Genomic DNA, 23856 nt, shown 5'->3' with positions numbered 1-23856 from the left:
TTTATTTTCAGTATTTATGCTTTTGACTCCCTGCACACTCAGATGATTCTGTAGTGGTGGATACTGATGTAAAACCACTGAAATGAGGACAAATTTTGTTTTCCTGAGTGTTAAGTTCAATGGTTTAAAGCAAAGTTTTTTTGACTTAGGGAAAAAAAAGAGTAATTTTTCCTGTAAGGTTTTGTATCAATTGACAGTTATAATGGAACATGAAAGTTTACAAATATACACTGAGGAAACAACTTATCTTCCTATTCATATCTGAATTATTTTTTGAGTTCTAAACCTACCTAAAAACAAAGTTGTAGAGATTCATTTGATAAGGTAAAATTTTTCTAGCAATTTGTTTAATAAAATTTGTGTTGATTCAATTCTGGGGAAAAAATAGTACTTAGAAACCTGATGCAAGGGACAAATCTTTTTCAATAAGTAGTATATACTGGCTAAATAATCTCTGATGGATACTCCTCACAAGCAAATTTTGGACATAGAATGACAGCTCCTTGCCAGAATGTTGGGTATCTGAAGGCTCTTATTTGAGAACAAGGTTAAAATTAACTTGTCAGTAATTAATAACTGTCACTTTTACTAAAAATCAGATTTCGACTGTCTCTGGTAGAATTAAAGATTTCATATCCAAAGCAAACCACCCAATTCACTTAGGCTGCTAGAAGAAAAAGCAATGAGAGATTGTACAGTTTTTAGATAAAAACCAATAGAAACACTAGTTCCTCAAACCACTTGGCCAGTCATGAATTAAAATATAAATTAAAATAGAAAATTTCTTCATCCCTTACTACAAAGGTGACAACTTCAATTTTTTATCTTCTAAAAACTCTTTTCATCATTCTGGCAAAAAGACAACACTAAGAGGCTCTTGAAAGTTCACTTTAATTTTTATTATACACCAGACATATGAGATTAGGATGAATATCTCTATACTCTTAAAAATCACAGGACATATATCTTTTCCTTTTCCTAATATTGAAGTAGCATTTCAGATTATTTTGGGATTAGTCTGGGCAAAGTAAAAGAAATCATGGGAAGGCAGTATATGATGTTGGAGGTACTTTTCAGAAGCTATTAGTGATTTGCAGATTATCAAGGCTGAGTAGTACTAACAATGCTAATATTAGCTACATATTTTGAACATTTATTGTTAATGGATGGATACCAAGGAAGTGAAGAGTGGTTCTTAAGAATCTTCCAGTCTTGTTTGAGCTTGTTAAGATTCAGTGATTTCTCAAAAGCTTGATAAAAGCGCAAGTCCCTGCTTACTGGAAGTATTTTCTGGGCATCAACACAGCGTAGTCACCCTAACTTCTTGAGGAGATGTGTGCTTTAACATCAGGGATGCTTTTGGCATGGAGTACAAGTTCCTGAAAATACTAACCTAACAGGTTATTGTCTCTAGCTACATTCTTCTTGAAGGAGTTTTGTATTAGGCAGGAGGGAAAACATATTTAACTTCAATTTTGAGGTAGGTGATGGATAGGAATGAGAAAAATAAAAGACCCTTTAGGATTTAACGTCTGTCCAGCTTTTTGGTTTCTGTCTTAATACTCTGCAATGGGCACAAAAAACTAGGTATTTATTTATATCTTCATAACACCACTGTGCTCTTGCACCACACTTTCAAGTTCAGCTTTTCCACTGCTCTTCTGAAAAGAAATTCACATTCTGACAAAACTGTCACCTTCTTTATTGTCTTATAAATAGATCCTGGGACTATCTCAGTAACTGCTATCCATTATATACATAACTTCATTTCTTACTACATTATGACTACAGAGAAGAAACTGAGTACTTATCGCTTCTATTTTCAATAATCTAACATATGCATTCTATAAATACTTTTTGACACATGAATATTTTATTTACAAGTGTTAAATCTTTTTCACAAAAGGAGGCAGAGATCTGTTCGTTTTTTACTTTGTAAACTTGGAAAACTTATTTCATTCAAACCTGTTTTGTCCTAAGGTAAAACTAGACTAATCATCTTATTACTAAGATGAAGAAGTCTATTACAAATTACATTTTGCTATTTTTCCCAGCATGAAAAACCATCTTGAATGTGAACATGTAAGAACATTCAGGCGAGTGCCTGGAACAGTAGTACAAGCTTTAACAAGACACTTTTGGACTTGAATCTCAACTTTTAAGCTTATGGGGGAATTCTATAGACTCTGGCTTTTTGATTGACCCTCTTTTAAGACTGCCCAGAAAGGAGACCTACCCCTGTTGCTAGCACAGCTGAAGCTAACCAGGAACTAAGTGTAAGCACAAAACAAAATCTCAGAGAGATGGAATTAAAAGAAGCAAAAGCATGAAATGAAGCTAGGAAGAGCATCTGAACCTAGCATGCTACGAACTTCTGCATGCATCCTAACTTCAAGTTCTGTGGCAAGTCTATGTGACAGATGTAAAGGAGAGCATTTGATGCTTAGGCCAATCTTTAATCCTCTTTTACATCCCACCATCTTCCACCTACTAGTAGGCAAATATCTGAATATTCTGTGGGCTTAAAACCATCTATACTGCCCTTGGATTAGAAAACAAGATTCAATGGTAACTCCTTGAAAAACATACATTAAAGAAAATGCTAATTGCTTTTCTTCATAGATCTTGTGTCTTTTCCCCACCTCCCAAAGAGCTTGTGTTTCAAAAGGTCAGAATGTTTTGGGTTACGAATAAGCTGCCTCCCACTCTGTTCAACACCTATACACAGTAAAATTTTACGTTACCACAAGATTTTTTTTCTTTTTCAATTTACTGAGCCACATCTCCAATCCTGTTTTGTATTTTATTTAGAGACAGGGTCTCACTGAGTTGTATAGCACCTCACTATAGTTGAGGCTGGCTTTGAACTTGAGATCCTACTGCCTCAGCCTCCCAAGCTGCTGGGATTACAGGCATGCACTACCGCTCTGGGTACCAAAAATTTTCCCAATAATTTTTTCCTTTTCTTTCCACCTCCTTCTTGAAAATGCCAAATTAAAATATCTTAGAACTGATTTCTAGAATCCTCATTCCTTTTTCATACTAGATTTGTGTTATCATTTAAAAAAAAAAGCTGACAAAGCTTTTGTGGAAAGTCCAGTTGGCAGCAGAGTTGGACAACAGATGGCCACCCAGAAATTAGACCTAGAAAGGTGACTTCTTTGCATGGGTATGCTGACAAGTGTTCTATTTTGGGGGTAGCCTGAAGATCCTTGACCTAATGCAAAGCCCAAGATGTAGTTCAGAGTAGAAACAATTATAATAACCAGATTGCTTGTCCAACATAAAATGCCACTTTTAACCAACCATAGACAGGGCAATACATTAGCTGTACTAGATGTTTCCTAGAATTCATTCCAAGTAGTTTAAAGTGGCCTTTAAACTGATAACCAACCATAGACAGGGCAATACATTAGCTGTACTAGATGTTTCCTAGAATTCATTCCAAGTAGTTTAAAGTGGCCTTTAAACTGATAACCAACCATAGACAGGGCAATACATAAGCTGTACTAGATGTTTCCTAGGATTCATTCCAAGTAGTTTAAAGTGCCTTTAAAAACTGATAGTTTCAAATTCTATACTGTTTCTAAGAAGCAGATACTAATAGATTAAAAAATAACATCTAATTAATAAACACTACCTACAATGGGGAAATTTTTGGTAAGATTTAAGCTCCTCTTAGCTTTGAAATAGTATGTAAATTTTAGCTTGACCTAAAGAAATGTTAACCATAAATTTATAACTGTCCTCTTGTGAGATCTGTAAGTCATATTACCAATATTTGTTTTATTGACTAAAAATTAGTCTTCCTTCGATATAAAAGCTCAAAGAAAGATATTTGTGCCATTAGTGTAGATGGTAGATATGAGATCTGTTTATCATCTAAAAAGTTATGAGAGATTCTAGTTCAAGTTGGCAGAACATAAACTAGATTGAAAATGCTGTATTAAAATAATAAAACAAAAATTCAGTTCATTTGGGGGGCAACTAAAATAAATGAACATTTTGAAAAGTCAACACTAAAAAGAATAAAAATCACTGAATTATCATCCTACAAATCATTCTGTTTTGTTCTTTTCATTCTAAGAATGTTATCTTTTTCAGAGAACAACAGCTAGCTGGTCAAACTCATGCTTAAGACATATCCATAGTCAACCAGGCTAGTCTAAACTCTCTTATATTAAATATAAACATTTTCCTAGTACTGCTTTTAAGTCACATCCCATTTATCTGACTCCTTAAGAACTGCATGGGCTTGTTTTAAATATTTTATACACCTGTAATAATCTACAAAATTTGTTAAGAGTAGAGGCACTCTGGTTAATGGTCAAACTCGTGTGGCCAGAGGAAAAGCAAGCATTATTGAATATGAATGCAATCCTCACCAACACAAGATTGAACCATTTCTCAATTAAAAAGCTAATCCCAAAAGGTCTCATTCTGTAAAGACTTATCATTTCCATATCACAGTGAAGGAACTTGAGTAATTCACCAATTTTGTTTTCTACTATGTGCCTTAAAAATACCCTACTAAAAACTGATATCAGACACAACAGAATGACATTTGCACAAAATGTAATATTGTAGCAACAGTACTGAGGTTGATTGTTACAGACTATTAAACTCTGTGTATCAAATGGTTGTATCTTAGTTATTTATACAGAACATTGGTCCAATAACATAAAAAAAGAGAACACCATCTGGAAATTTCTCTCATTCAATGTTCAGAGATAAAAGGGTTAACCATTCTTTCCATTATTTTCCGCAGATAAGTCCTTGTTCACACTGAAGTCTGATGGCAATTAAATTCTGGCATTTTTCCAAGCTACTGTATAAAAAGGATGCTGAAGGCCATCACTACACAGCATACTGCAACATAAGGACTCTTTCGTTCACCTGTTGAAAAAAAGAAGATATTCATTTTGATAAAATGACTAACATGGACATGACAAGGCTATTACTATAGGAGAGAAATACACATGAACCAAGATAAAATCCTTGCCTCTGACTCCTACATACTGGGGTAGGGAGGAAGGAGAGAAACATAAAAAGCATGTCAAATATGGAATGATTTAACCTGTACTGACTTATTTCTGAGACTACCTTCTTTTTAAGTATTTAGAAAACCCTGAAAGTGCCATTTCTATGTCACTGCATTAAGACAAAATATTAAAAAATATAATGCAGGATATGTAGGACAGAGATCCAAGAGAAATGATCTTAAGTAACTCAACGGAAGTCAAAGAGTTAATTTTCTTCTTGTAAAAAAGAATTTCTACCAATAAAAAGAAATTCATCATACAATATTGAGCCAGAAATTTTTTTTTCAATCACTGGTAGCAGTTCATTACATGTACAGGAATATGAAGAAGAGGCATTCATGTATTAAAAAAAGGATATAAAATGTATAATAAAAAAACGTAGAGAGAATATTTCTGAGATAGATATTCACATAAAGTCTTTTATTAGGTGAGTATCCCTTGTCTGAAATACTTGAAATAAGAAGTATTTCAAATTTCAGCTTTTGGAATATTTGTATAGACTTTACTGTTGAAGCATCCCTAGTCTAAAATCCTTAAATGCTCCCAAATCCAAAACTTTTTGAGCATCACCTCTGTGCTCAAAAAAATTCCAGATTTTGGAGCATTTTGATTTTCAGATAGGGATGCTCAATCATAGTCTGATTACTCAGGATCAGAAATACCTAATTTCAATTTCCACATTGTTTAAGGAGTATTTATATTTGAAGACTTTCCTTTGCATGATGTGTACCTGAAGTTGGCTTGGGAAATTACCTTGCAAACAGATCCAGTGATAGTAAGTTAATTCAAATTCATCTTGACCTTTTCTGTTTCTTTAGTAACTGCAAGGCTGTACTAGTTCATAATGCACTAGGCATAAAAACAAAGGAAGGAGGAAGAAATCACATCTAGAAATAATCCTGAGCTATACCCAATGTCCTTTAGTAGAGATGGATTACAATTCCCTCATTTTATTTTTCTATCATGTTTACAGTCAACTCTTGCCCAATAACCAAGTTCCTTTCTTAATCTAGGAAGTTCAGTTAACTAGCACTAGAAAATGTCAGTCTTGATCACCCTTACTAACTAAAATCCTCAAGGCCATTTCCATTTTCAGAGTTTCCTCATCAAGTTCACACTGCCACTGCCATACTATCAGTAAGTTTATATCTTTGGGCCTGTTCAATGACAATAGTTATAAAAATATTACACATATATACAAAAGCCAACATTTGGTATTTTTCTGAAAGTGGTTTTATATTCACAGACATTTAATGGACTGCCTTCCATTTAAAGGAAAACCCAGAACGTGAGAAGAATGTTTTTTTAATGTACCATCACTTCAACTGAAAAAAATTTTTTTAAAACTATAAAATATATTGGATCATAATTTTAAACAATGCTAACATTTTTAAGGTAAAAAAGCCAAGTCATTACACAAAACAAAAACACCTTCTTCCAGAGATTTCAGGAGGATTTCATAAGCAAGTCTGTCACTTATTAGGGCCACTCTCCTTGTTTAGGACAGTCTTATTAAACACCTAAAGGAAGCAATTAATTCTGATCTAAGTTTTCCATCTGCTGAAAATTAATTTTTTAGGAAGTTCTTCTCTTCCTAATCCTCTGACTTAGAATGCTATAATTTACATATGGGTTTCATTTTCCTGTTTTTAATTTTCTTAAAAGAGATTGCCATCTGGTAGAGTTAAACATCTCTGGTTGAACTTGGATAAGAATGTTACTTCTTGTCTGGTCTTAGGTCTGTGTAAGTGAATGTGAAACAGTTGCTGTAATGTGATGTGTAACATGATCAGATGATTTGGCTAGGTCTTTTCCCATTAAACAGCATCCTTTCTTTGTGGATATATTGTGTGTCAAGAAAAGAAGAGCATGTGCTTGAGAAAGCAGCGTATAACATCAACATTTTCAAAGCTACTTTGTTAAAATAAAAAGCTAATGTTTTCCACAACTGGCAAGAGGAATACTTTTAATTGACCCATTCAACCTAAGGCATTCATATAGCCAAGGGAGGAAAATAGAAATAATAAGAGCAAGCCAAGACAAAAATTATAATTACATATTAAAATTATAAAATTATAATTAGACATAAAAATAGATTATAGATCATTAATAAAGCTACAAACTATATTTCTTCACCTTCAACTATACTTCCTTTAGGCAATTGTGAACAGAAGTGTCACTCAGGCTGGCTACTGAATGGAGTTATACACATTTTTCTAATTTATTACATAAAATGGACTTAAAATGCCTTAACAAAATTTTCTTTATAAGTTAGCAATTACACAATACAATTGAGATGGAACTTGGTCTAATTCCAGACCCGCTTTACCACTGTTTTCTTTTTTTGCAGTTTATTTGAAGTATTCTTATTACTCCATTCCTTGGCAATGTTTTTATTTCTTTTTCAGGAAGATTTGCCTCTTCAGCAAGCAGTTTGGTTTAATATATTTACATCAACCATTAGATATTAGCTATTAGCATTAACTATCAAGGGTGATATTTTCTCTCTATCTTTGTCTTCTGAGTTTTCTTTGAAGTGCTTACGACTTTTTTTTTTGTTATTTCAGGGTTTGCAGCTGTCGTGCAAGACCCAGTGCCAGATAAGTATGCACCACAGATCTCTGTAAATCTAGGCCAGGCCTTCTCAACTCCAGCATTACAGAATCTTGGCATGCATAGTTCTGTTGTGAGGGGCTGTCCTGCACACCCTTGGATGTTTAGTAAGTTCCTAGACTTACACTCACTGTATGTCTCCTATTCTGCTTTTGACAATTAGAACTTTCTTTAGACAATGCCAAATGTTTCTTAATAACCACTTATCTAGGCTACATCTGTGCTTTTACTAATTTAAGGTCAATGCTATTCTTACAAAAGATCCTCATGCCTGACTTCCTAAGAGAGAATACAGTATGATCAGAGAAAAAGCAACTTAATATTTAAAAGCACATTGAATATTCTGGCAGATAATGTCAACTGCAAAAGTTACTATAGTATATGAGGGCCTTTATGCTTATACTATCATTTTCTACAAACTTGAGAGGCCAGAGAATGTCATAAATCTCATCATCACAGATTTAGAAAGGAATTCTGGATAATTTAGTATGCTTACAACTTATGGAAGTTGTTAATGGGGTCTTGCCTATCATTAAACATTCAATAGAGAAAAAACTCTTGTGAAATTAGTTCAATGGTTAACATATGAATTTGGAAGAAGTGTTAAAGACTTCAGATACATTATATTGATTCCCTGATTATCTTCAGAAAAATTTGGTAAGTGGTATGAGAACTTAGTTTATATGTTTCCATCTCTAATAATTTTGTTTCAATCTTGTAAAATTTCTACATCTCCATGGAGATGAAAACCAAAGTAAAACACAATATTCTAAGGGGAACACAGTTTATCTGAGGAAATAACTTTAAATTCCCCAGCCTGTTTATTAAAGTTATATATTTGAGGCATCCAGGCTGTTGTTAGACTGGCTAACTAGATTAAATATCGAATGCAGAAAATTCTTCTGCATTATGAAAGTACACAGCTTAGTGAAAGAAAAAAGTAGATACGCATATATTCAATGTTAGAAGAGGAATAATAAAAATTTTTTGGTTTGCATATAATCCAAAAAGGGTAATATTCACTTTCTGTCCAAGTGTTGTTAATTAAGTACAAATTCAAATGCCATGGAATTTTTTTTTTTTGAATCAGGCATGCTAAAAAAAGGGTATTAATTTATTATTCACCCATTTTGAATTTTCTAATCATTTTGAGTATACTATATGATGTGTGTAGTGATATTTTATATATATATATGTGAGAATGGGATAAGAATTTAATATTATTTACATATTGAAACATACAAGTTTTGAATTATCTTAATCTTTTCATTAGATGAGAAATCCATCCTCTTATCAAAATGGTACATAAGATACAGAACACCATGCTTTATACTATGAATATGTGTATATAAAATTATATATACATTTGTTTAAAATCTCAAAATTAGGGATGCAAGATACTTGATATCTGAATTAGAGTGACTTTTCTTCTATTTTTTTAAATGTAGATGGACACAATACCTTTACTTTATGTGCTGCTGAGGATTGAACCCAGTGCCTCATATGTGCAAGGTGAGTCCTCTACCACTGAGCTATAACTCCAGCCCCTTTCTTCTATTTTCTAACTCCCTATTAATGAAATATTATGAAGTATTCATGAATCTAGTTTTAAATAGCATAAAAAAAAGAATTTGGAGCTCTACAAATTTTTGCAAAAGTGCATGTAATTGGGAAGTCTGCTCTTTTAAAACTGACATTTGATTTTTGTGAGTGTGACATAAGTAAACTGATCAACATTTGTAGCTGAAGAAATGAAGAGAAATCATAGACACTTACCAATTCTGGCACACTTCCAAAATATTCCCAATAGTCTGCACAGAATAAAAAAAAGTGACTATTGATTACTGGGAAGGGTTAATTCATTCTGTCAATATCATATAGAAAATTATTTATACACTGTCATTTTAACACTTAAAACTCAGCTTCAAATCTGAAATCTGCTTGTTTGATGCTGAGCCACCATTTATGTATCAAAATAGGACACAATAGCATATCAACCATTAGTGGATAATGTTATGAACTAGAATATAGGTAGCGTAATAAGTCAAAACCAGTGTAAATTAATGTGAGAGTGGTAAAAGTTTGCATAAGGGCTTCTTGTACTGATTCAGTCAACTTTATTCAAGTGCTTTACCATCTTCAAAAGCAGGGGGAAAAAAGGAAAGAAAAGCAGAAAATTGCTCAATGGTGCATGCTTCTAATCCCAGTTACTTAGAAGGCTGAGGAAGGAGGACTGCAAGTTTGAGGCCAGCCTAAGTAAATCAGGAAGACTCTGTCTCAAAATTAAGATATTAAAAGGGCTGGGGATGCAGTTCAGTGGTGGAGCACTTGCTAGCACATGCATGACGCCCTTGTTCAATCCCTAGTACCACCAATGGAAAAAAAAAAGGGTAGAAACTTTGACAATTTAAGTATTAATTTTGAAAAAATGATACATAAACATAGGTTTTTGCTGAATTTTGACATTATATAAAAATTTCTTATAGAATACAACTATAATTAAATAATCTATAATCATGAACTGCAGTGATACTGCTTACCTATGTTATTCAATAAAGGGAAATACAGTATATAGAAGTTTTTTAAAAAAATATTTCTTAGCTGTATTTAATGAAAGACAAAAGTATGTAGCTTTTTTTAATTTACGAAAAAGTTTCAGAGTTTAGGAGAAACTAAGTATGAGTTCACTAAATATTACCTTTAAAACACATATTCCATTAATAAGAACTGGAATGAAGGTGTTCTTTTCAACTCCATGAATTATTATATATTAAATACATATAAATGGATACATTATTTATTTGGTACATACGAAAAAGCAACAACTTTGAAAAGAATAAAGCAACTTTAACATCAATGAACAGAGATATCTAAAAAATAAAAATAAAAACATTGTAGACACTATTTTGCTGGTTTGACAAGACTAGAATTATAAATAGAATTACATGTGGTACAAATTAAGATAAACCAACAATATTTTCCCCTAACATAAAGACTGGCTCAACAAAATCACAATACTTAAATTTCAGGGAAATTTATATGATACTTTTTTTTTTTGGAATAGATAAATGGCTGGTGAATGAATCATTATATCTTAATAGTTAGGATTTAAAAAAACACTAAAATATTGGTTCAATTAATTCCCATATATGTTCTTCCTCCAAAAGTGTAACAACTTCCTGACCTCAAAGCACAGTCTCTCAGTTCATTTTAAATTAATGAGCAAAAATATAAGTTTATTTCAAAGGATGGACATTCTGAAAAGTAAAACAAATTTACTGTAGGAATGAAAGGATAGTAACATTTCTGAAAAACACAATTCTGAAAGGAAGATAAGCTTATATAAAAGGCTGGACTGTATTTAAATTTAGTCCTACTTACTGATGCATAACAGTGGGGAGGTTATTTGTTCTCTTTAATATTAGCATAATTACTCTCATGAAGTTGTTTTGAGGAAAAAATGAGGGATTATATGGAAAGTCCTTAAAATAGTGACTAATATGCTATGTTTAGTAATATACAGGCTAAAGGCACATATGACACTAACACTAGACATTACTTAAAATTGGCTAACATTTCTTCATCAAAACAGAAAAAAAAACAAGTTAAGCATATGCAAAGCCATATAGGTTCCTTGATTCTAAAAGCCGATTGATCATAATACCACTAATAATTTAAAGCTACTCTGGTTGAAGAGGTAGGCTGAAGTGCCTGAAGCAGGTTATCTGAAGCTCCTCCAAAACCCTCCATGGAAGAGTTTCAGCTGGCACTCCAATGAACATAGTCAGAAATCATTATATCACAGAAGCCATATCTTTACAAGTCTTATGTTCTAGAATAACAAAGTATCATCAAGAAAATGATTTTGGATTTTTCAACGTATTTCTCTACCTAGATATATTTTTGCAATATCACAAGCATTTGTTAAAAAAATAGGAACTATTAAAATAGTTGATAAAAACTTAGTGTTATGGTTGTATACCAGTAAATAAATCTGTTGATATAGCTATAAGTTCAATAAAACTAGGAAAAAGATAAGTAGCAATGTTTTACTGCTGCTTAGTTCTATATTATTTGAAGCAGCAAAAATGGAAGTTATTTAAATAGTGCAGTTATCCCCAGAACCTGCTTTATCCAATCTGTCTAGACATCTCCACCTAAACATGGTATATATAATAAAGAAAAGGTGATTATGAATCTCATAAAAAACATGTAATTGTAACAGAAAGGGACAGTCTGTAAAAATTCCTTCTAAGGAAAACACAGGTACAAATCAAAATAGTGCTTAACATTTATAAAGAAGAAACAAGGACTTTCTGAAAACTTTTGAATAGTAGACTATATTAATCTAGACATTAAAATGTAAAAACAGGAATGCTTTTTTTGGGTTCTTTATGTTGGAGAAATATACTACCACTCAACCTCTACTGTAAGGTTGGCAGCCCTGAGAACTCCTTTGTTAATGTAGCATGTTATGGATACATTTCTGCACCTAAAGCATTGAGGGGCAGACATTTCCACATGCAACCTTTCTTTTGAAAAAAAAAATTTCATAATAGCACCAGAAAAGTACAAATAGCCTATTGTACTATTATGTGACTATTCTTTTAGTGACATGAACTCTTAGTATTTTATTAGGTAGATATTATGTATTATATTAGAATTCTCAGCACCTGATTAATGAGAATAAAGTGTTGAATAGTAAGTGCAAGAGGAGTTCAGAGAAAAGGGCAGAATGGAGATGACAATGTGTACAAAGAAGAGAGGACATTGTCATGATAGCTGATGGACAATTAATGTTTTCATCTTCAATAGGTTAAACAAAATCCCTCAAATACATTTTTTTAACAGGTTAAATTTCAGGTCATACTTCAGATCACTTGTGAAATTTATCTTGTATTTAGTAAGATATTGTAAGTATAAAGTTTTGGATTTTTAAAGATAGGGAGAAAATATAAAAAGTGATTATAAACTAAACTACAAACAGAATTAAATTATCTAATGATTTTCATGGTAATTTACATTCAATGTCTGTAAGATCAGACATCATTAGTAACATACCCAGTTTTATTTCTGTCCAGGAGGCTGGGTGCCAAGGACCGGATATAAGCACAGGTACATATAAGCAGCAAGATTACAGTCAACAGACTCTGAAAATTGAAAATGGCAGACTAAAAAGAGAAAAAAACAAATTAATATCACAGGAAAAACTGTCTAGATAAGACATGCCAGACAAATACTTATTAAAATTTATGCTTTAACTCTTCAACAAGGCAAACAGAATGACATGTCTGACAACACATAAAACCAGAATTATGAACTGTTCGACAGGTGCATATTCCTCTGCATTCTTTGGGCTAAGGAATGCAGGAGATGCAACAGAAACTGTCAATTCCAAAACTTGTAAAATTTTGTAAATTCAAAATAGCTGATCATAGCAAATCAATATGTAATAAACACAGACATTCTAGACAGAACACCATGGTCTCCAAGCTCTTCCAGTAGCTAGCCATATGATCAGTGAAATTACTGGAGTAAATTTCGGTTTTAAATCTGTAAAGCTGGGGGATATTGGGGAAAAAAGATTATATGTTGACTAAAGCTTCTTTCAATTTTGAACTTTTTCTGGGATAAATATGCTTTAAGAGATTATGTTCCATGCCTGGACAAACAGTAGGCAATTACACAATGCTTGCTTTTCTTTTCTATTTCTTTTGTTTCCCCTGTAGACTCTTTTAAAGTCATTAGTCAATAGTTCTTATTCTAAAGGTTAACAAAGGAATCATAAGAAACCATAAGTTTTCATAGTCAAGGTATGCTTACTCTTTAAAAAAGCTCAAGTGTCAACGTTTTCAGGATGTCTCCTTGAACATATCTGCTTCCGCTCTCATATTTCATTTAGTATACTCTTTTCTATTTCCACAAAAAAATGCAACTTTTGTTATAATAGTCATCCCTGAAGGGTAGACACTGTTATCAGACTCTCAAGTCTCTAGCATCTGACCATGTGCTTGATACAAGGTAGAAGGCCAAACAAAAATGTTTGGATAAAAAATTTTGCTATATTTTGCTTATAGGTTGCTATTTAAACCTATAAGTTTTATCTAATTCTTAACTCTGAATTCCTCAAATTTTCTGTTACTTAATATAGACTAAAAAAGATAAAAATGATTTGTAATTACCATTTTAATACTACTCTATGCAAATGACTACATGGATATAGCAAAGGTAAAGTTTAATGTGACTTGAATTTTAATTGAATTGGGTTTTAATTTTGTACCCTTCAAAGCAAGTGATAACTACAGATTGATTTTAGATAGAACATACAGTAGTACCTCACAATGCTCATCTTTCAAAGGTCACATTTTGAACATGTACACAAATATTTTAATAAACAATATTACATAATAACCTCATGAAATACAAAGCAAACTGCCTCCTAGCCAACATGACTAAATGTATACTCAGCATGTATTCTGTTTGGGGAACGAGGCTAGATGCTGGGGGGCATGATGCCTTCCTTCCAGTAGTTTATGGCTAACAACAATTAGTGATATTCACTAAGTGCTTGTTTTGTACTATTTATCTTCATTATCTGATATAGACATTATTATTACCTTTCCATTATAGATGAAAGGTACACAACAGCTACAACCCAGCTAGAAAAGGACACGCCCTTTTAAAACTAAATAACAATACACTGTAGCATGTGCAAGTAACGGCTTGAGCCATGGGGACAACTTGAGCCATGGGGACAAAGAACGTTTCCATGAAGAAAAGTTGAGAAGAAAGCAGGAACAATTATATTTCAAGAGGGAACAATTTAGAATAGAGGACAGGCTCCAGGAGAGACAGAAACATGGGATGGGGTGGATGGGGGGTGCAACACAGAAGAAGGAATCTATATGTTCAGGAAATAATGAGCAGACTTATTGTATTAAATAGAACAAAGATTCCTGTAGTTAAGTGGTTGGAAAAGAAATCTGCAAAGTACATTTATCATCTTTCTAATGGAGTATGTTAATTCACAATTTTGTCATGTGTTTTTCTTTCCTCTCCTGAATGCCTTCTTAAATATGCTTAAATAATGATGTCCAAGACTAGTTTCTTAGTATGTGTGTGGTAGGAGAGGGGTAAGGTCAATGATAAAACACCGGTTATATGAAATTTATCTTACCCTTCTTTTACCTTTGTGTGTTTTAACTTTTTTCATAATAAAAGATAAAGAGGCACTTAAAAACATGCCTGCTATTAAACTGGAGTATGTATATATACATTTGTGTTTGAAACTATTTACAAATGGAAATTGTTTAGAAGTACAAAATATATGATACATACATCTTGGCTTTGGGGTTTAAAGGCTCTAAAATTTAAACAAATAATCTTAGATGGCAAAGTTTTATAGATGTACTTAGACTCTGGTCAAAAGAGTGTTTCTAAGTTACAGACACTAGCCTGTTACCTATAGCATTCTTCTTAATGTTTTGCATCTGCAAACCCCTGACACAAAATTGTAGTCTCAGGGATAAAGGAAACAGATGTCCCTATTCAATAATAATAACTAGGATCTTCAATATGAAAATGTTATTAAAGATGATGAGTATATATGATCACAAAAAATAAGTAAAACTCATTTACTGAGTTTAATTTTTTCAGATCCTTTAAATCATTAAGTCTTTTTCAAAATACTGTTTTTCTGAATATGCCTTCTGTTTTCAACTGATTGGTACACTGATTCATTCTTCCAGTCTTAATTCCAAAATCACCTGCTCTACACACCAATCAGAATCTTAGTATGTCCATGTACTATATACATATCTTCCTATGTTAGCATCCCTCAACTATGGTATAATTGTTTCCTCCATTTTGAAATTTTTTTTATCCTTCCTATACTATTAAATGAATATATAGCAGTTGCTAAAAAATCACGAATGAACAATGATATTTTAACAAATACAAAGCACACACAGATTCCAAATTAACAATAAGCATTTCTTAAAAACAGACAAAAAAAGTGTAGATCAGATGGCTGACTACATTAATTTAAATATTCAAGAGGAACACCCACATATTTCTGTATCTTTATATTTATTTGTCAAAGATATTTTGAAAAATGAAGTGAAAAAAAATTCTCAGGTTCAGGGTCCACCTAAGTTTCAGTGGTAGTCTAATAGCTAATAATCTTCATTTTTGTGCCTGATGAAACCAATGTTTTAAGACTATAGACAGTTCCCAATTTATAATGGTTTGACTTTTTCAACTTTATAATTGTGCCAAAGCAATACACATTCAATAGAAACTATACTTGCAAGTATGGAATTTTTTTCTAGGCTAGTGATATGTAGTATGATACTCTTCCTGATGCTGATCAGGGGCAGTGAGTGCAGCTATACTTTAAAGTGCTATGTCACTAAACTATGATGTTGAGAATGTTAGGTGTATTAAATGCTTTTGCAACTTTATTTTCAACTTATGATATACTTACTAAGGACATTATCTCACTGTAAATGCATAAGCACCTATACATAAAATTAAGAGCTAAAATACAAATAGAGCACTCACATAATAAAGACTAATCCTTCATTTTAAAGATCGGGCTTTTATCAATAACATCAGTGAGAAATTACACTTTTATTATATACACTTATTAAAACAAAACCTAGATAGACATGGTGGCATATGTCTGTAATTCTAGCTACTCAGTAGGCTGAGGCAGGAGAAATTTAAGTTTAAAGCCATCTTTTGCAAATTAGTGAAACCCTGTCTCCAAATAAAAAATAAAAAGGGCTGAGAATGTATCTATCTCAGTGGTAAAGCACTGAAAAAGTTCAATTTCTAGCACCAAAATTAAAAAAAAAAAAAAAAAAAAGCCTAAGTCTATACTAAGAATGACTTAAGAAGATTACTGATGTTAAAATATGGGAGCTGGGGCTGGAGCTCTGTAGCAGAGCACTTGCCTACCATGTGTGAAACACCAGATTCAATCCCTAGGACCACATAAAAATCAATAAAATAAAGCCATGCTGTCCATCTACAACTACAAAAATTAAAAAAAAAAATTAAAAAATGCACAGTAGGAAAGGAAATATTTATAAAACAACTTTTATCTCATAATTTCTTAGTTCTGATTTGTTATTTAATGTTAACAGTTAACTAAAATTATTTAACTGGGATGCATGCTTTTTCTTCTTTAATTTTTTCTTTATGCCTCTCAGGTACTGTCAAAGGGTCTCTGAGGCTCCTCATCAATTAAGTCAAAACTAGTATGAATACAGTAATATATTTTAAAGGCAGACACTGGTCACATTATATGGCATACTTTTTTGTAGAACTCGATTTTTATGATTTAAATACATTTTTCTCTCATACTGCCACTCTATTTTAGGAATTCTTATTTAATAGGTGAATAGAAATATGGATAACATATTTATAGTATTTCCACTGGTAGTACTTTGAATTCGAAATAAGAAGGCAGGTGTTGTATGGCTGCTTTCTTAGCTTCCTAAAAATTCACATTAATCTTGGTTTGATTCTCCCTAAAGAAATAAATGCTTATTTTTCACGTTGCTGACCAAAATAAGCTGACTTTGAAAAGAAAAAAGAAATTATCTACGGCAAACAGATCTTTCTGTACAGTTTTTTGCCAACTGTACTAAAATAATAATCAAGGGACAGAATTTTACAACCAAAGATATTAAAGATTCAGATTCATTTTAACATAGATGTATATTATTCATGATTAAATATGTTGATAGTTGATATTTTACATATGTAATTATAATTTAAAAAACAAAAATATGAAATAAGTTACTTATTATATCATAAAATCAAAGTACATTTTATACTTTTCAATACTTTTGTTTCTAAAAATGCCACATTTTTCTCATAGGAAATGCAGTTTATAGGAACAATACTGTTAAAACTTAATCCTATGTCTGCACATCAAAAAATCAAGTTGTGAAAAACAGTGTCATAAAAGCAAAGATAAAAGATTTCTAATGACCTCTATAATCATTTATAAAATAGTAGTTATGACACCGGCTCTTCTTTGCATAAACATGTATTCATGCTGGTTTCTTTTTCTTTCTTTCTTTTTTTAAACAAGATATCACTATATGAGTAAGTTTCTCAAAACTATCCTTAAAAAACAACAGACAACAAAGAATGAACAACTTTCCTTAAGTATGCAGAGTTCTTCGATAGTAGTAGAGGATAGTGCAATGATTAAGGTCAATGGCCCCTAGACTAGTTTTGAAAGTACTTTCTCCTAGCGGTATGACTTTGGCTATACTTACTTTGTGCTTTAGTTTCCTATCTGTAAAAAAGGAGATTATTTTACTGTTATTGATAGCCAAATTAATCTATTCTCTAACCAGTAAAGGTGTTTTGAGGTTGTTAGAGGGGGAAGGGAGTACTAGAATTGCTGGATGGAAAACAAGTAACATTTTGCATTTTGATGGGTTCTCTAGTTTGCATTCTATAAAGGTTGTACATACACAGACATATTTGTAGTTTTACTGAATTTAGGAGTTTTTGCGACAGAATTTAGCTCAAATATTTTATATGCACTGTAGAAGATGTTGGAAAGTAAAACTTTCCTCTCTAAAGCAAAACTGGGTTTGGTAGTTCCTTCTAGAGACTCTGGGAAAGAACCCGCTTCCTTGCTTCTAGAGACCCACCCCCCCATTCCCTCTTAAGTATCCTTGTAATTAAACTGCCCCTTCTCCTCATAATCCAGAATAATATCTATATATCAAAATTCTGAACTTAAATCATATAAGCAAAGTCACTCTTGCGATGTATGATAACATTCATTGGTTTGGGGTGGGGAGACATTCTATGTAAAAAAAAATTATTTCTTTTCTATAAAGGATATCAATGACATTTCCTTGAAATTGTGCTGCATATGGCACCCTCTGGTATACAATTTCCAATAAAATCAGAATAGTAACCCTTGAGGTTGTGAATTGTACCTACCCTGCCTTGACTTGTGCTGATTCTTCTAAAATGGCATTGTAGGCCCTCAATTTTTCTTCCAAATCTCTTCTATTATTACTCTGTATTGCAGAGCTATCCTCCTGCTTATAACTAATCAGAACTTCTGATAAGCTTTAAAGTAATTAGTGCCATGGCACCAAGTTAATTTATCCAAACTAGAAAAAATAAACTTGTTGATCCAATTACTTTGTATAAGCATTATGAAATAAATGATTAGTAAGGTATTTTGAAAGAAATACAATAATTGAGATTTTTCATTGCTTATCTATCATTATATGCAATAATTTATTAATGAATAGATGGACACTGCTTAATGCAACACTAATGTTTTGAACATGAAATTACTTGCAATGTTGCTAAACCTTTTACAATTCTATATTCTTAAGTCCACTTAAAAATTAGGAATATTTTCTTCAGATTCAATTTGTTATCATATTTTATCTATAAAATTTCTTGAGTCATTCTTGAATGCTAAAATTATATTCATTGAGTTTAAATGTAAGAATGAAAATTCTAAATAGGAGATTTTTTTTTTTTTTAGATGACCAAGTTGAAAAGTTCAATGCATTTGTTAAAAAAAATTTTTAATGGGAAAAGAGCCAATCAATACAAAGGTACAAAAACACCCCATGAGAAAAGCAGAATTATACACATCAGTATGCTAAACACGCTTTGCTCAGGCAATACTTAATGATTGGCTATTAACCATACTTAATCTACAGAAAGAACTTTGAACCTATAGTATTTTCATTAGTATTCAATCACTTTGGCTTAATGTAGTGTATTTAACTTTAGAATTATGTTGACTGTTTCCTATGCTGGAAATAAGTTTTTAAAAAATATTTCTTTCTTAGTTTTAGATGGACACATATCTTTATTTTTATGTGGTGCCGAGGATTGAACCCAACACCTCATGCATGCTAGGTGAGCACTCTACCACTGAGCCACAACCCCAGCCCAGAAATAAGTTTTACTGACATTAATTCCTCTAGCATAAATCAAGACCTTTTAAAACAAACATTGAATACTAAACACAGAATTTAGAAACTTTTATTAATATCTACTTCCTTTATTTCAAACTATTTTATTCCTCTCTGGTGGTACAGAGGAACAAAGAAATGACATTCCTGACCTAATTATGATAAAAATTATACACTACTGAAAAAGTGGGTCAGTATTTATCATTTACAAATATAGGTCAGGTTAGCATTTTCCAATTAGTTTCTACTTGTAAACTCATATATGCCACTACTGTCTCTTAAAATGGAAAACACAAAAATGCAGGATTAACATTAGCCTCAAATGAATGTACATAACCTGTTTCCTTAGCACCAGTGGCTACTAAACATTTGCATTATTTAATATAGAAAATTTGTCCTTGGACAAATGTATATTTTTACTTATCAGTTTCATTTGTAAAGAGAGGGTGCTGGGTTAAATGTTCATTTGACCTTGCCAGTCTTGTTTCAAAAAGCTATACCCTTCTCTCCTCTATTTAGGAGTGTACTTAAAAACCTCTGTGGTTATGAGTAAAGCTGAAGTCTGCTGTAGATATACCTCAAGGGTTCTCCACCAGCAAAACCTGTGGCCATTTATAGTTATCTTCACTGAAAGATATCTACAGTGAATTTACCATTTGTGCTGCTCAGTTTTGAAGGTATTTTATACACAACTCAGATTTAAATATAAGACTATGAGGATGTCAAAAATTTTTAAGAGAATAAATATGCAAAACTATGAAGAACAGAGTGAAAAAGAATGAATAAATGCTTCATATGAGTCTGATAAAATGATGTGACAAAAGGTTATTCTGAAGGACCAAGAGTAAATCATGCTATAATGGAGCATTTGACAATGCAATCAGGAAAAGACAAAGACTGATAAAATGGTAATGCTTCTGAAAACTGGAGGTCAGACATGGTATAAACCCTGGCTGCTCATCATAATCATCTAGGGCTTTTTAAAACAATGTCCCCAAATATGTTCTTATCTGGTCTGGAATCTGTTGTTTCTCAAAACTCCCTGAAAGTTTGTACTTGCAAAGTTAAAAGCACTTTGGTAAGAGGACTTACATTCCATTAGATTTCTATTAGTCTAATGCTGTGGTTCTCACAGTGAAGTTCATATAACTCTTTCAAGGGTTTATGGGGTCAAAACTATTTTAATAATACATGAAGACATTTGCTGTGATGCCACATTGACAGATGATGCAAAAGGAATAGTGGCAACAGAATTATTACCTTAATCCCCCCACCCTATTCAAACCTTGCTTTTTCTTTTCAATTTTTAGCAGAATTTATGGCATTATTTTGTAGTACACACAGCACAGGTGTGGTGACAAAAGGAGTCATTAAGTTTAAATCTTAGCTTCACTATTTATATGTGCTGTGATCTTAGACAATAGACTTAACATTTTTATCTATTTCTTTTTTCATTTATAAAATATGGCCAGTAGTACTTTTAATATAAAACTGCACAAGCTTCTTTTTCTTAAAAGAATTAAAATCTATGTATGAGTTTTTTGTTTTAAATTTTAAGTTTCAGGGAATATCCAGCAGGTTATCCCTGTCTCAGTTCTTCAATATTACCAGTTACCTGTGTATCCTTTCATAGCCATTCTACACATACAAGAATACCTATAGTTGGTCCTCTGTATCTGTGGGTTCCAAATCCATGGATTCAACCAAGCATAGACTGAAAATACTGGGAAAAAATTGCACATCTGTACTGAACATGTTTCTTGTCATCATTCCCTAAACAATACAATATAACAACTATTTACCCAGCATTTATCGTATTGGGTACTGAAAGTAATACTCAGAGAATTTAAAGTACATGGGAGGATGTGTCTATACTGCATGCAAATATACCATTTTATATACGGGGTTAGTATCTGAGATTTTAGTATACTTGGGAGGGTCCTAGAATCAATCTCCCATGGATGATAAGAGACAATTGTATGTTTGAGAGCAACAAATCACTAGACTTATTTTATCCACAATTCTATTGTTTATATTCATAGCATGAAGATTTCCAGTACCTACATATTAAAATGTTTGGGTTATGGGTTCACTATTTGCTAGGTGCATGATTCCAGGTACTTTCTTATACCTCATTTCCTTTATCCATAAACATCTACTCAGAAGTTGTGAGCGTGAAATAAAACAATGCATATAAATTATTTTTTGAATAGAACCTAGTACATAGTAAGTACTAAGGAATGAAAGCTATTATTGTTATTTTTGGAAAAGGAAGCACAGCAACATAGTTTACTGCTGATCTTAAACTATATCTTGCTTTTAGCTGGTGTATTGATAGATATTGAAAAAAAGGATGTATCTTTGACCTGTATTTTGAGTAAAACAATTCAATTTCGGCTTCTAGGAAGATATGCAAGAATGAGTCTTCCCAATTCTTTTAAATTGAAAAATGAACACAGTTTTTGCTGAATTAAATAAGTTAAATGATACCCTTAAAAGCAAATGTATTGTATATTGTAATAGGTGGGAAAAGAAGCTGAAAGAGAAAATAAAGTCCATACTCAGAGAAGGATTAATGTACTAATAAACTTATCTCCTTTAATAGAGAAATTTGACTAATGCCTAATTATAATCAAACTTGCCAGCACAATGTAGGTGAGATTAATAATTATTTTTTAACTATAAGTCTGAGATTTGTGTGGTATATGGGATTCTGCAGAAACTTCTAGGAACACAAACTCAGTAATATTTTGCCATGGAAATTCTTAGCTTTCGGAAGGGTCTTGGTTGCTTTTGACTCTATAAAAACAGGCATACATCGGGTTGGCATGCTCATAAAGGCTGTATTTGGCACACTGATTTCATAACTTCACCATGAGGGCTTTGTGGAAGGCAGTGGGCATTTACCATAACAAAAGTAAAATGCTTTCAGATATAACTTCAGAGATTTATATTACACCCATCTCCTGGTGGCCCTGGCTTTACTTCTTTCCTTTGCAAATGTCTGTTGCGATTATCCTGACTTAATATTAACACTTTTCTATGAGACCTAAATTACCAAAGGAATCTACAATAAAATAAAATGCATTTAAGAAAGTAATGCTGGCAGGGATGGAAGCTGAGGTCAAACATAACTATGAGAAGTACATTAAGCTATTAGACGAGTAACCAACTTTTGCTCTGAACTTCAATTAGTAAAACCTACAGTTTGGAATGAAGCATCTTTAGGATTATGGAAAATAATTTGGAAAGGGTACAAAAGGCCACTGATTCAACAGGTGAAATTAAAGATGTGGAAAAAACAAACAAACAAACAAAAGAACAAATAAAACCCGGGTCAAGCACGTAGGGAGAGCTAAGGAAACACAAAAAAGAATTAAAAAAAAAAAAAAAAAAAGCAGATGATAGAGAAGCTCTAAAATTCCAAAGAGTCAATGTCCACAGATAACCTATATAACCGACCGGTTAAGTCAAAACAGCGCATTCCCCCTAAACAAGGAAGGAAGAGCCTCAGCTAGAAGGGCTGGGATCCGAGACTACGGGGTCCTCTTTGGAAGGTCAGCCCGGATTCTCCCTGGTTGGACGTGCAGGGGCACATGGCTCCATGGCCTGTGCACCCTCCGAGTCCCGGGAACATCAAGTTAGTGACAGAACACTTTGGCTCGTGCACCCAGGGCGCCCGCACAAACCCGCTGCCCTAGTGCGGGGAACAGACCCTGCTCGAAGCTAAGTCGCAACCCGGTAGCCCCGATTCTTACCATAGTGAGGCCAGCGATGCCCCAGCCACATCACCCTTCCGGGCCCAAGGCGGAAGAGGCGTGCACGCCCCACATGCCCTTCTTGATCTCTTCAGCAGTCCGGTTGGGCCTATCACGGCACCTCCTCCGCAACTTCACGAGACCGACGCTAGGATAGGCTTCTCCTAAACGGAAAAGGCGGGACTTAGATACATCATGAGGCGTTGCGGAAGTAGCTGAGACTCTCATTGGCTGTGGGGCTTATCAGTGGGAGCCGGCGTTTCTTAGAAGACCGGAAGTGGAGTCACTCAGAGGTAGGGTCCGGAAGTGGCTGCGGCCTTTTGAATAATAAGTAATATTCTGTTCTGTTTTCCTTTTTTTCTTTCCTACTTTTTTCTTTAATTTTAAAAAATTCTCTTACATTTACCTCTAAAAGTACACACTGCGCGAACCTTCCCCTCCTCGAATCTTCTTCATTGTGTGAGC

At 32.9% G+C, this 23856-nt stretch overlaps 2 protein-coding genes and 1 non-coding gene across 4 annotated transcripts in view; 1 reads left to right on the top strand and 2 right to left on the bottom strand.

Annotated features, from left to right (window-relative positions):
* Positions 1–877: 877 nt before the first annotated feature.
* Tmem167a (transmembrane protein 167A) lies at positions 878–23470 on the bottom strand. Its single transcript, XM_076857058.2, has 4 exons — positions 23392–23470; positions 12717–12826; positions 9432–9466; positions 878–4896 (listed from the first exon to the last, which is right to left on the bottom strand). Exons 1-4 carry the CDS (start codon positions 23392–23394, stop codon positions 4826–4828), a joined length of 219 nt encoding a protein of 72 aa, XP_076713173.1. The 5' UTR covers positions 23395–23470; the 3' UTR covers positions 878–4825.
* Positions 12048–12182, bottom strand: LOC143400602 (small nucleolar RNA U109). Its single transcript, XR_013091507.1, has one exon. It is a non-coding gene; the product is annotated as a small nucleolar RNA U109 (small nucleolar RNA).
* Positions 23471–23605: 135 nt separating the features above from the next.
* Positions 23606–23856, top strand: part of Xrcc4 (X-ray repair cross complementing 4) — a 230745-nt gene continuing 230494 nt past the window's right edge. For both annotated transcript variants that reach the window (XM_076856049.2, XM_076856050.1), the window contains exon 1: positions 23606–23684. The gene's annotated coding sequence lies outside the window, so the exon portion shown is untranslated. The remainder of the gene's footprint in view (positions 23685–23856) is intronic.

This window comes from Callospermophilus lateralis, chromosome 5 (genome assembly GCF_048772815.1).
Source record: "Callospermophilus lateralis isolate mCalLat2 chromosome 5, mCalLat2.hap1, whole genome shotgun sequence".
Lineage (NCBI taxonomy): Eukaryota > Metazoa > Chordata > Mammalia > Rodentia > Sciuridae > Callospermophilus > Callospermophilus lateralis.
This window is presented reverse-complemented; position numbering and strand designations above follow the sequence as displayed.